General features: G+C 39.7%; 1 protein-coding gene across 1 annotated transcript; it reads right to left on the reverse strand.

Annotated features, from left to right (window-relative positions):
* Positions 1-7553: 7553 nt before the first annotated feature.
* On the reverse strand, positions 7554-10972 carry LOC114753025 (nitrate regulatory gene2 protein-like). Its single transcript, XM_028941703.1, has 4 exons — positions 9955-10972; positions 9458-9651; positions 8929-9152; positions 7554-8289 (listed from the first exon to the last, which is right to left on the reverse strand). Exons 1-4 carry the CDS (start codon positions 10970-10972, stop codon positions 7554-7556), a joined length of 2172 nt encoding a protein of 723 aa, XP_028797536.1.
* Between the last annotated feature and the right edge of the window lie 1521 nt (positions 10973-12493).

Here is a 12493-nt window from a genome sequence, read left to right on the forward strand (position 1 = left end):
ATATATATATATTTAGAGAGTATCTGGGTAGAAACTAAATAATAATTTTAAAAATAATTTTATGACATACGAAATAAATATATAAAAAAATAATCTCAATTTATATAAAAATATTTTTTAAGAAAACTTTTTGGGTCATCATGTTTGATTCGTGAGTTTTATGACTGGATTTTTTTTTTTTTTGGGCCAACGAGTTCTATGATTGAACTTTACCGGGGGCATGCACAGCTGACTACCTCATTGCCATCAACGAAGTTTCGTTGAAAATCAAATTCTCACCTACTTAATTAGTACTCTTCCGGATTATTGAGTTGGTCTTCCTCCCAAATAGAAGATTTATTTTTTATATTTATTAATTTTTTTAAATTATTCTTATTAATACTTCTTTAATCATAATTAAGTAGGAGAAGAAATGGAGATATTGAGAAAGATGATTATGATATTTTAGAAAAAATGTCATATTTTTTTTATAATTAACTAACTTACCTAACTTCTTTAATATAATCAAATTAGTTAAATAGATCTTATATTAAGGATTAGAGGAATATTTGATGTAGCATAACATTGATATAAAGGTAACTGTTTGGATAACTCTAATAATTTAACTTCATAACATTGGATTTGAATTTTTATTGAAATATAAGAAGTCATGAGTTATATGTGCTGTTGCTAGATATCATACTATTTATAATTGTTAAATATATTTTGTAATTGCAAATAATGAAGTTTATGATAAATTTCGTATGCATTGTATAGTTGAATGATTGGACAACTTGGACAAGATAAAGGAGCAGGTCTTTAACACCTCATCTGCTTCTGCTGTGGAAAATATGGGCACCATCGAGATGTATGCCCCGACAAACCTGTTGGTCAACAAGCTGAGAGCAAGGATGAAGTTGGAAATAAAAGCACTGCGCACAAGGGTGATGCCCCTCCAACACAGGTCGGTACCAGAAAGACTCCCTATATGGGGGAAAAAGGAAGTGATACGCTAGAACCTTCTCCGGGAGGAAATCAAAAGAGAGAACGTGACCAGGCCACTAGAAGATTGAATGCTGGCGAAAGCTCATCGGCAAACGTGGAGGTTTTTGGCTCCTGGAATTTGGTTCAACGACGGCGACGCAATTATGGAAATACCACAAAATCGGCCACCAATATGCATGGAAGGGAGGATATTCCGCGATCTAATAAAGAGAATACTTATTTTAGAAGTTCCCATGCAAGCCCCTCCAAGTCAACGCAACACGTGCCTAAAGCAACGATCACAGAATCAAGAGCATCCAAAAATCTCAGAATAGAGGAGAAATCTTTTCGTAAGTGGGTCCCTGTTAGCCAAGGATCAAAAACAGCAAGTGAAGAAAGTTCAAAAGTCAATGGAGTGGATGTTCAAGGTACGAACTTTGCTTCCTGGGCCGGCCCAATACCTGGTCATAAGCAAGACAGCAGACAACACTTTCTCCAGTTCGTAAATCCTTTCTCTATTCTCTCAAGCAGCGATGGTGGGGAACCTATGGAGGAGGAAGGACAGAGTATAAACACAAGATCAATAATACCTGGGAACATTGAAAATTCTCCTGCCACGTGTATTCATTCGGCCAAACTTTCTACTATAGCCGAAGATGACCCTACCTCTCCTTGCTTAACTCCTGAGCAAACTTTGTCGAATCTTGCGAATATTAATCAGCAAACTATATCTACTACTTCATCTACGGGGCCTATAAGCTATGAACCCCCGCCACCAGTTGCTCAATGAACTTCCTATTTTGGAACTGTAGGGGTACTGGGGCAAGAGCCCTCCTGAGTCTTATCAAGGAGATCCGTAGGAAATATTCTATTAATTTTATTGCTTTATTGGAAACCAAATGCAGTGGTGAACAAGCGATGAAACGCTGTAAAAGCCTGGGTTTTGAAAAGTTAGATATTGTGGACTCTGTGGGTAGGAGAGGCGGTATCTGGTTCGCTTGGAATGAAGACGATATAGTTACAACTATTTTGGGGAAATCGAACCAATTTATTCATGCCCTTATTGAGAAGGGAAACGAGAAGCTGTTTATTACCTCGATCTATGCTAGCACAAATCCAAATTTGAGACGTCACCTCTGGGCTTCTCTTGAAGAACTTCGCCCCAGTGATGAGTGGCCTTGGATCATAGGGGGTGACTTTAATGCCACACTCTATCAAAATGAACGGAATTCTACGGCACATCATGCCACCCCAGTAGACAAACATTTTCTGACTTGGTTTGAGGCTATGGAGCTCAATGACTTGGGTTGTAGTGGTCCTTTCTATACTTGGAAAAGGGAGGGTTGTGAAAGCCGTTTAGACCGTATTATCTCTAACAATCGGTTCTTGGAGGTTTTCAACTCTGCTACTGTGAAGCACCTCCCTTGGTTCAAATCAGATCATCGACCAATTCTTCTCACTACTACACCAGAGAGACCGAAGTCTCTTACTGAAGGGCCCTTCCGTTTTGTGGCTTCATGGGTGTTGCATGAAGACTTTTCCTGTATGGTCATTGAGGCCTGGGACAAAAATAAAGAATGGGAAGATAATGTTAATAATTTTATTACGGATGCCACCAGCTGGAGTTATGAAACTTATGGCCATCTAGGAAGGAAAAGATCTCGTCTCATGGCGCGTCTTGATGGCATCACTAGAGTTCAGAACCATTTGGGATCCTCCTCCTCTCTTGACTCTCTTCAGAGACGCCTTTGGCTAGAATTGGAAGACATTCTTATACAGGAGGAAATACTTTGGGCTCAAAAAGCTAAAAATTCTTGGTACTCCTTGGGAGACAAAAATACCAAATATTTCCATGCAAGAGCCAATGGAAGAAGGAAAAGAAATAAAATCGAAGCGATTAAAAACAACGATGAAGAGTGGATTGATGATCCCCAGACTATCAAATCCTTGGCCACTAATTTCTTCATTAATCTTTTCACGGAAGATGGACAAAGCAGCAACCTTTTGATTGACAGTTTCACTTACCCGGAGCTCGATCATTTATTGCTCAGTTCGCTAAATAACGACATCTCTGATGAGGAAATAAAGGATGCTATTTTTGCAATGGGAGCTCTTAAGTCACCTGGTCCAGATGGATTGAATGCCCTCTTCTACCAAAACCAGTGGGACACCATCGGGGATTCTGTAACTAAAGTAGTCAAACAATGTTTTGTTGACCCTCGCGGCATTCAAAGACTGAATGATACCTTCATCATCCTCATTCCAAAAAAGGAGCACCCGGAAACCATTCGGGATTTTCGTCCTATTAGTCTCTGTAATATTATTTATAAATTAATTACAAAAATTATTACTAATAGATTGAAACCTTACATGTCCCAGGTAGTTTCACCAAACCAATGCAGCTTCGTTCCGAGGCAAAACAGTTCAGATAATATAATTATTGCTCAAGAGGTGATCCATTCTATGCGGAACATGCAGGGTAGGAAGGGATTCATGGCGATCAAAATTGATTTGGAGAAAGCTTATGATCGTGTTCGTTGGGAGTTTATTCTCAACTGCCTAGAGGAGTTAAATATCCCGCTTTCCATGAGAGAAGTAATTTGATACTGCATCACAACCCCTTCTATGCAAATCCTTTGGGAAGGTAGCAAAGTTGAGGAATTTCAGTCTTCTCGTGGCATTCGGCAGGGAGACCCCATTTCTCCTTATCTCTTTGTAATTATTATGGAAAAACTTGCTCACATTATACAGAAGAAAGTAGCTGATAAAGCATGAAAGCCAATTAGGCTAGGTAAGAATGGCCCTCTTGTATCTCACTTATTCTTTGCTGATGACTTGATGCTTTTTGCAGAAGCAAGCATGGACCAAGTAGAGGTTATCCTGAGCTGTCTTGATGTTTTTTGTGCTGCTTCGGGCCAGAAGGCTAATGCGAACAAAACGAGGATATTCTTCTCAAGGAACATTAACCACAACAGATCTAACCAGTTGAGCGAAGCCTTGGGCTTTACTAGAACGAACAACCTTGGAAGATATCTTGGTGTGCCTCTACATCATAATCGCATCACTTTTGGGACGTATCATTTTATTCTTGACAAAATACGCAACAGATTGAACAACTAGCTTACAACTCGACTTTCTCTTGCGGGCGGGATACCTTGGTGAAATCAGTCATCACTACAATTCCGTCATACGCTATGCAAACAGTGAACCTTCCTGCAACTATCTGCAATAATATTGAAAAGAAGTCCTGTGACTTCCTGTGGGGGTCTTCTGAGGAAAAACGAAAGATGCACCCTATTGCTTGGGAAACGGTCTGTAAAGAAAAAAGAGCTGGAGGCCTTGGGATGAGACATTTGAAGCAGCAAAACCACGCCTTTATGATGAAACTAGGCTGGGGCTTAGTGAAAAATTGTGATTCGCTATGGGTTAAGGTTATGAGAGGCAAGTATGGCTGTGGCAACGACCTTCTCCCGACCATTAACTCCAAGAAAACTGGCTCTAATATTTGGAGTGGTATTAAACGGACCTGGAATAGGGTGGAAGAAGGGATACAAATTCTGAAAGATAGAAATGGGGAGGATCGGGCTCGCTGGAAATGGAGCAAAAGTGGTGTCTTTTCAGTTAAGTCCGCTTATAATAGCTTAAACCTGGCTGTCAGTAGTATTTCAAGGTGTTAGACTGATATATGGAAACTCCGTATCCCTCAAAGATGCAAGACTTTCGCATGGTTGATGTCTCATGAACGCCTTATCACGAATGATTTCAAGTTTAGATGCCACCTACATTCTAACAGCATTTGTGATAGATGCAAACTTCATCCGGAGGATACGCTCCATGCGCTCAAGGACTGCATATACGTTAAGTCGATATGGATGTCGGCTATCTGTCCCTCCATGCATGACCGATTCTTCTCAGGGGCTCTCGAAAGTTGGGTTCAACTAAACCTCAAAAATAAACTGAGAGGGGATGGGTGTTACTGGAAGGGGCTATTCATCGTCATTTGTTGGCTTATATGGCATAATCGGAATGAAGTAATCCATGCAAATGGGGAAGAGAGGACTGAGAGAATTTTTGATCATGCTACGGCTATCCTGGATAGCATGTCCCATGCCTCCAACAAGTTGAGAGGTACAAACCTAAATGCCAATCTCCGACAGCCCCTCACTGCCCCTGTTTCGGATGCGGCCAGGAAAACTATTATCGAGGTCGATGGGGCCTTCGCTTGCATAAGAAACATGGCTGCGTGCGTTGGTGTCATTATGGACGGTATGAGACAAATCCTGGAAGGCTTCCTCTCAAGTCTTCATGCTGGAGACCCACTCTCCGTGGAGCTCTGGGGCTGTTTGCTCAGACTAAGACGAGCTTGGGATGGTGGTTTCGCGATGTTATACTCAGATCCGACTCGCAGGAGGCACTGGCGTTAATTAGAGGAAACGTTCTCGACTTGCATGAAGATCTAGAATATCATCATGCAGATTAAAACAATGATGGATAGAGACTGGAAAGTTGAATGCCAATACATAGATAGGGAGGACAATAATATGGCGGATATGCTTGCCAAACGCGCTCTCACGGAAAATCCTGGATTTTAACTCCTTGGACCTGATACTGTGCTCGCCTTGCTCCCATCTGATGGGATCGGTTAATTGCCTCTGCTCTTAGATTTCTTTTCAATTTGTATTTTGTTTTCCTTTGTATCAAAAAAAAAAAGGGACAATGAAACTTTTAACCTCTGAAGTCTGCCTCAGTTGTTGATTTGGCTCTAGAAATTTAATTTTCACCAATCAAGTCTCTTTAACCTGTATACCCCTCTGGTCCTATTTATAAGAAAGAGAGAAGATATTTTTTGGTTCTATTTATAGGATACTACGAAATTTTTTTATATGAATGTACAATTTTACTTCTCATTTATTATTGTGTTGGTTTTGTTTATATGAGATATAATGTATATTAAATAGAGATAAAGTTAAAAAGTTATTGAATTTTAAATGTGAGTTAATGAAGTTTAAAGTTTTTCGTAGTTTGTGTAAAACATGTTAAAAATAACTTATAAATATAAATGTGGTTTGAAGATATATATAATTCTAGATACACGTGTAGTTTTTAATTCAGAAATGATAACTCCTGATGGATGGCAAAAAAAGCTGCCAGCCCAATGAGATTACTAAATAAGAATACGAAATTGCGGGTGAAAGGACTTGATTGATAAAAATGAAACTTTAAAAATCGAATCAATAATTGAGGCAAATTTTTGGTCAAAATAATTGAAGCAAATTTAAGGACTACAAGTTTCAATGTTCCATTAAATATCCTAGCATTTCAAAACTTCGATATGTTTTCCCAGAAGCGCACGCACGTACTTCATGTGTCATCATTCCTGTGAGAGAGAAGCTAGTAATTACTAGCTTCGGTTCTAATTATAAGATATCATTTTTGTAGTATACAAATGAGATTTTATAATTACAACTAGAGGAAATATGATTTGTTAGTTAAGAGGGGGAGTTAATTAAGAACATAGGAGTAGTTGAGTCGGAGGGTAACGTATCCCAAAGGCGCAGCTTGGTATTTGATCAAGGGAAGCGAGAATCGTGAGAGATCAGAAGGGGTGCCCAATAAGTAGGGCAATTGGCGCTCCTTCGTTATTTCGTCGTAGTCTAAACAAACGACGCCTGTTTGGATAGCAGGAAAAAACATGTTCATTAATCCAATGTAATGTCATATTGCACATTAACTATTACATGCTTTTTTGTACGCAACATCTATTTTTTTTTTTGGATAGACATATATATCTTTTTATTAGAGGCAATCTTGTTCAAAACATTATTGGATATATATCTTTTTATTAGAGGCAATCTTGTTCAAAACATTATTGGATACTAAATATGAATATCTCTTCAACAAGAATATATAACATCCATTAGCTTGGCAGGTTATTGATCTTTTCTGTAACCTACCAAAAGATTAAGCTGAAATGGTATATATGGTGAATTTCTTTTTACATATTGCTCAGTGTATTTAATCTCACAACTCATTAGCACTCCTCAGAGATAGGAAACGAAAAATGGAAAAGATTGCCACATGCCAAATGTTCTAGTAATTTAATTGAAAGGAAAAATATCTACTATAAGTACTTTTTTATTAACTTTAGATATTATAGAAACTGGATAATTAATTTACTGGTTTAGAAAAGTAATTGAATTAGTTATTTCTTAAAAATGTATTAATTTCTCTACGATACCCTTTAATCATTTAATTTTTGCAATGAAAACTGTCATACTATGAAAACTTTTCCTTAACATGCGCAGATAATAAGCATAGTTAATCAGGCCTCCATATCCATCACGCCTATCATCACAGTACTGTACTGAATTAAAGGACACAAAAAGCTTGGCCTCCATACAGCAGAATGCTTGGTTCGGAAACAAGCAACGACGGACTCTTTTTTTTTTGGTGGTCAAACACGACGGCTGACTCATATCTTAAGGGATATCTAGTACCAAAATGTGAAAAGAAAAAAAGGGGAAAAAGTAAAGGGCTTCTCACAGCCTATGCCGCCATATGTGTATATATATGCGTCACTGTGAAATCACTTAACACGCATGCATATGCTCCGCACTGGCTCTTTCCTCCACATCGCTTGTTTGTAGCAACTCTTCGTAAAGTCTAGCGGAGATGCCTGCGAAGCTCTCCATGGCCTCAAAAATTTGCCGCAGGCCTGCTTGTAAACTAGTGCTCCCACCTTTGTCCTCTTCATCACAAATGATATCTTCAGAATGAGAAAGGCTATCATTAACTTCCCTGAATGCCGCCACCATTTTCTGCTTTACTTCCTGTATTTGCTTCTGTAGCTTCTGCTCATCTCCCTGTACTACATTTCTCCCAACTTCCCTCTCAAGCATTATTTCCAACCTCTCTTGTTCCCATATCTGAAGCACTCCCCTGCCAAACACATACATACGCTCCACAACTTCCTTTTCAGATATTCTCTCCATGGCTTGGGACCATCGATTGCATATTACAAATACACGAGGAGCTCCCATTCTACCAGGGGAAAAACCACCTACACCCTCTGCTGTTTCTTCCGATTCATACGGCAGACATTTCAGAAGCCAATTATTCAGTGCTCTCACATACCTTTTCTGGGCACCCATCCAGCTAGAGAATTGCAAAGTCCAGTTGATCACCTCTTGTTCAAGTTGCTTGGTAGCTTCATCAGCAATGCCATTCTTCTTCTTGGATCCCATCCAAGCAAGAATTCCGGCTTCTCTCATTGCTTCACACTGTATTTGGTGGCACTCAAGCATGGCTTTCCACATTCTTCCTAGCCTGAAAAGGCAAAAAAAAAAAAAATTGTATCCGCACCTTGAGAGGAAACAAAACATACTAATAGAATACTCTACATATAAACAAAATCACACGTGTCTATATACATGTCCCAGGATATGTAAGAGTCAATTGGCAGAATACGACCACATCAAAACCACGAAAAATGCAAGAACAATAAATAAGAGCATGCTAGACCTATATTATATCGAATTGAAGTAGTCTACCGAACTAAATCTTGAAATTTACACAAGATCCTCACACTTCAAGTTCGGTCCTAATGATGAAAATTCAATAACAATCGCATTTTCCTACTCTCGTTTTGTACCTTGTTTTAAAAGCATATCACCTTTGATGGTCATGCACAAGTTCACAAGGCTGTCTTTAAATTCTAACAATCAAGTAGAAGAAAAACAAAAAGGATTCTATAACCGAAGATTGGCACCCACACACACACACACACACACACACACAAGCAATTGACAAATGATAACATCAAAGTACCTACAATAACAACCACGTTTAGTCAAAAATTCATAGAGAACGCTCCCATGTTTGATAGTAAAAACATATAGCCGGCGAGGAGTAGAGATATATTCATGATCTGTACAAAATGAGCTGCAAGATCTTAACTTCACATACCCCTGGATCAATTCATTAAGTTGGGGCCACAGTTCTTCGTCCCTTATCTTATCTATCTTCACAGAAATCAGATCAACCACCTGAATGACCATTCTTATTTTTGTGGATAGTTTCTTAATTAAAGTTTGAGCTGCATCAACTTTGTGAAAATCGGCACCCCTGTCATCCAAACGCCTCAGCAATCGACACTTTCGATCATGCAAGACTCGTATCTTTTCCTCTGCCTACAAAAATAAAACATAGGAGTTAATCAATAACAAATAAATAAATAAATTCTAATGATTAACAAGACAGCGAGGTAGAAAAGAAAAGAAAAGAAAAGATACGAGTGATTAAACCCTAACGTACGAGCATTTAGAAAAACCACAAAGAGTTCATAGATATAGGCTATTCAAAGATATACGAGATGCTGGTAAACAAGTACGCATTCGACTCAATTTACCGAAGATCCAGTTAAATCCATATTGTGTAAGAAACTTCTGACTCTTTGGTGAAAATATCATGAGAAAATTTAAAAATAAAAGCATACCTTTACTTCCTTGTAGAGTTTCTTCTCCCAAAGATGAAGTTTCTGCAATGTAGAAGAAAGGTTGCGTGACCTCGTCAACAGATCTCCGTCAAGTTCCAAGCTCCCAGGACCAATCTTGTATACTTTGGAGATTGATGGTTGTGACACCATTAATGACAACGGGAGAGCGACTAATTTTAACATCTTGGAAAAAGCTGGTTCATATGGATTGATAAAATTCAAAGTTCAGGGGCAAGCATAATAATTTGACGTCAGCACAAAAAACCAAGTTCAAATCAATCACTGACACTGTAATTTAATGCATGCAATATACGCTCGAAGAACTTGGAGTAGTACTTGGCACAAATTATTAAAGGGCACGCTGGAAAGAAGGAACGTCCTCAAATAATACACAGATCAAGATAACAACAATGGATGGTGGAGGAAATAATTCAATTTAAGAGAAGTAAAGAAATTGAAAAAGAGCCGGGTTGCACCAGAAAATGCGGATGACTTACCTTGATAAGCCACATGTTTTCGATAATATGGAAGCGTTCCCACCTCAAGTATCTTAGCGATCTCCGTGCCAGACTCGGAAGCCCTTCGGAACTGAGCCTCAATCTCGCTGGCTAACTCAAAAGCATTCGGAGGACCGCCTCGTTCCCCGGACATCTCATCATCCGCATGCACTTCATGCTCCACCGCTTCCACGCCATCATTCTCCATTGAACCAAGCGGCATAGTTTGGTGAAGCGAGGCCTCTGTAAGTTCAGCTTGGTTGTCTTTTGAGGATTTTGAATGAGTCCCAGCTCCATCATCTGCATCGCTTTGATCCTCCTGCACCGGTTCGACCAACTCATACTCATAATCATCATCTTCCAGATCAGGAATTCCGTCGTCCTCTCTTATTTGCTTCAAGTCCTGGCTCGTTGTGAGTTCAGAATGATGTCCATCCTCATCATAATAAGAGTTATGAAAATGCCAAGGTGAATAAATCCCTGGAGGTGGCTGAGATGAAGAAGCAACCGCCGATAAGTCCGGCCCGAACGGAGGGGTTGAGCAATAGTACCCGCCGCTCCCAACGCCAAAATTTTGATATCCGAAGTAGTGAGAAGGATTAGAATTGGTGTGAGAGAATGAGGAGGAGTAAAAAGAAGAATAGTCGGCCATGTGAAAAGCGGGGGGACTGAAAGGCATCTGCTCATACACCTGGGAAGGGGGAGCAGTATGCTTCATAAATGCAGCAGATGGAGAGGAAAGGTGACCTCGGGGATATGATTGGGGAGTATAAGTGAAAGGATGATGAGGTGGAGGCAAGGGAAGGTCGCGGTCGTCGTTGTGAGGAGGCAACGAAGGAGCTGGGAAATGGTGGAGCTGTTGGAGGGAAAGAGCAATAGAGTGGAGGGAGTTGATATAGGAGAGGTGAGCGGCAGAGAGAGCATAGGAGTGACGAATAGTTTCATCGAGAAAGGCGCGACGCTGACGACAAAGGGTGACGGCGGGCAGATCGTTGAGGTTGGAGGCGGTGCAGCCCATGAGGGACGGAGATGGATGGGAGGGGGAATGCTGAATTGATAGCATTAAATTGGGAATGAGGGGGAAGAGGAGGAGGGGGGAATCTTATGCCAGCGAGGAGCCGAGTGTAACCGAAGGAGTGAGCAAGCACAAATTGGGCAGTCATGGAGTGGCCTGCTGTGTCATATGGAAAGCGTGCATGGTTATGATGATAATAACAATATAATGGACTAAAACAGAAAGAAGACACGAGAGAAGGAGGAATTAATAATAAAAATAAGTATTCCTTTCTGGATGGAACAAATTTGAATTCGAGATGGATGGATGTTCATTCATTCTACGACGTCGTGCGTGGTTTGTCTTATTCCTGTCAGCCACGTATCGAATCTACACCTCCGATCCCTGTGACAAATTAACCCGCACTCATCATCACCTGCATACACTTCCATTTGTAGTAACATATATTATTCAAGTAAATATTTGATGCCACGTCTATATAACCTATAAACCTTATAGTTGTTCTGTGATTGGTTACATGTTTCTCATCTGTTGGTCTGTGTCATTCTTGGTGCATGTATTTGTCTTCTGATTCCATTATCTATTGTTTTGCCATGTATTAGCCGTCCACGTGTGCTTCGCTTTTATGTCTCATGGGATCCAGCAAGAGCATCCGAAACATACCGAATTCCTTGTAAACCAAGAAAAAATGTATCCACATGGTTCTCCGACTTCTGCCCTTTTTTTAATGATTCGACTTCTGCAAGGTTTTTTCGACTTCAGCCCTTTCTTTCCATCATATCATAATTCGCTTATTCTAATCTTCGGAGATTGATGGCGCAGTAATGGGTATTCTCTGTCTGCTATTTCTCTGATTTCACTTTATGCTCTCTTTCCCATTGTTTCTCTTCCTTATTTAAAGTCCTCTCCTCTCTGGTCTCTTTGACTTAACCTTCAACTATTCAAGTGCTTGGCTCTAACTGATTTTTTAGGAACTCAGGAGATTATGGCAGTATTGCTGATTATGAGGCTCTACTGCTAACCTTGGCAGAACGTAACTATTTCTCTGCTTTGGGAACCCGTTTTATTCCATTATTTTTCCGCTTCTTTCACTTTTCTTGTCTATTCAGTACTTCATTTTCTCCGGCCGGGCGTTAAAGATGCTTCTTGGTGTTCAATCTAGACAACCCGATTGTAAACAGTGAAAGTTCGGTTACTTCTTGTTGGTGAGTTATCTGGGTACTGAATTAGATAATTTTTACTATTTTTTATGGAAGACTCTTCTTTGCGGTTCTTTGAGAGTTGATCTATCCCATCCATTACAGTGATATTTTTGTTTCCACACTTTTTTTCCTATCTGTTTGATTTCTCCATCTTACACCCCTTTCTCTCGGTCTTTTACTTCACATATTTGGCTAATGTGCCGTTCTATTTTCGCTGCTTTGTGTGTGTGTTTTTTTAATTGTTCTTACTGTAGCACTGATTATGGAGCAGCGTTTAGAAGAAATGAATAGCGGGATGATCGTTAAGGGTCATTAAAATAAT

This window comes from Neltuma alba, unplaced genomic scaffold (assembly GCF_004799145.2).
Source record: "Neltuma alba isolate B1F8T4 unplaced genomic scaffold, ASM479914v2 tig00007632_pilon, whole genome shotgun sequence".
In the NCBI taxonomy this organism is placed as follows: domain Eukaryota; kingdom Viridiplantae; phylum Streptophyta; class Magnoliopsida; order Fabales; family Fabaceae; genus Neltuma; species Neltuma alba.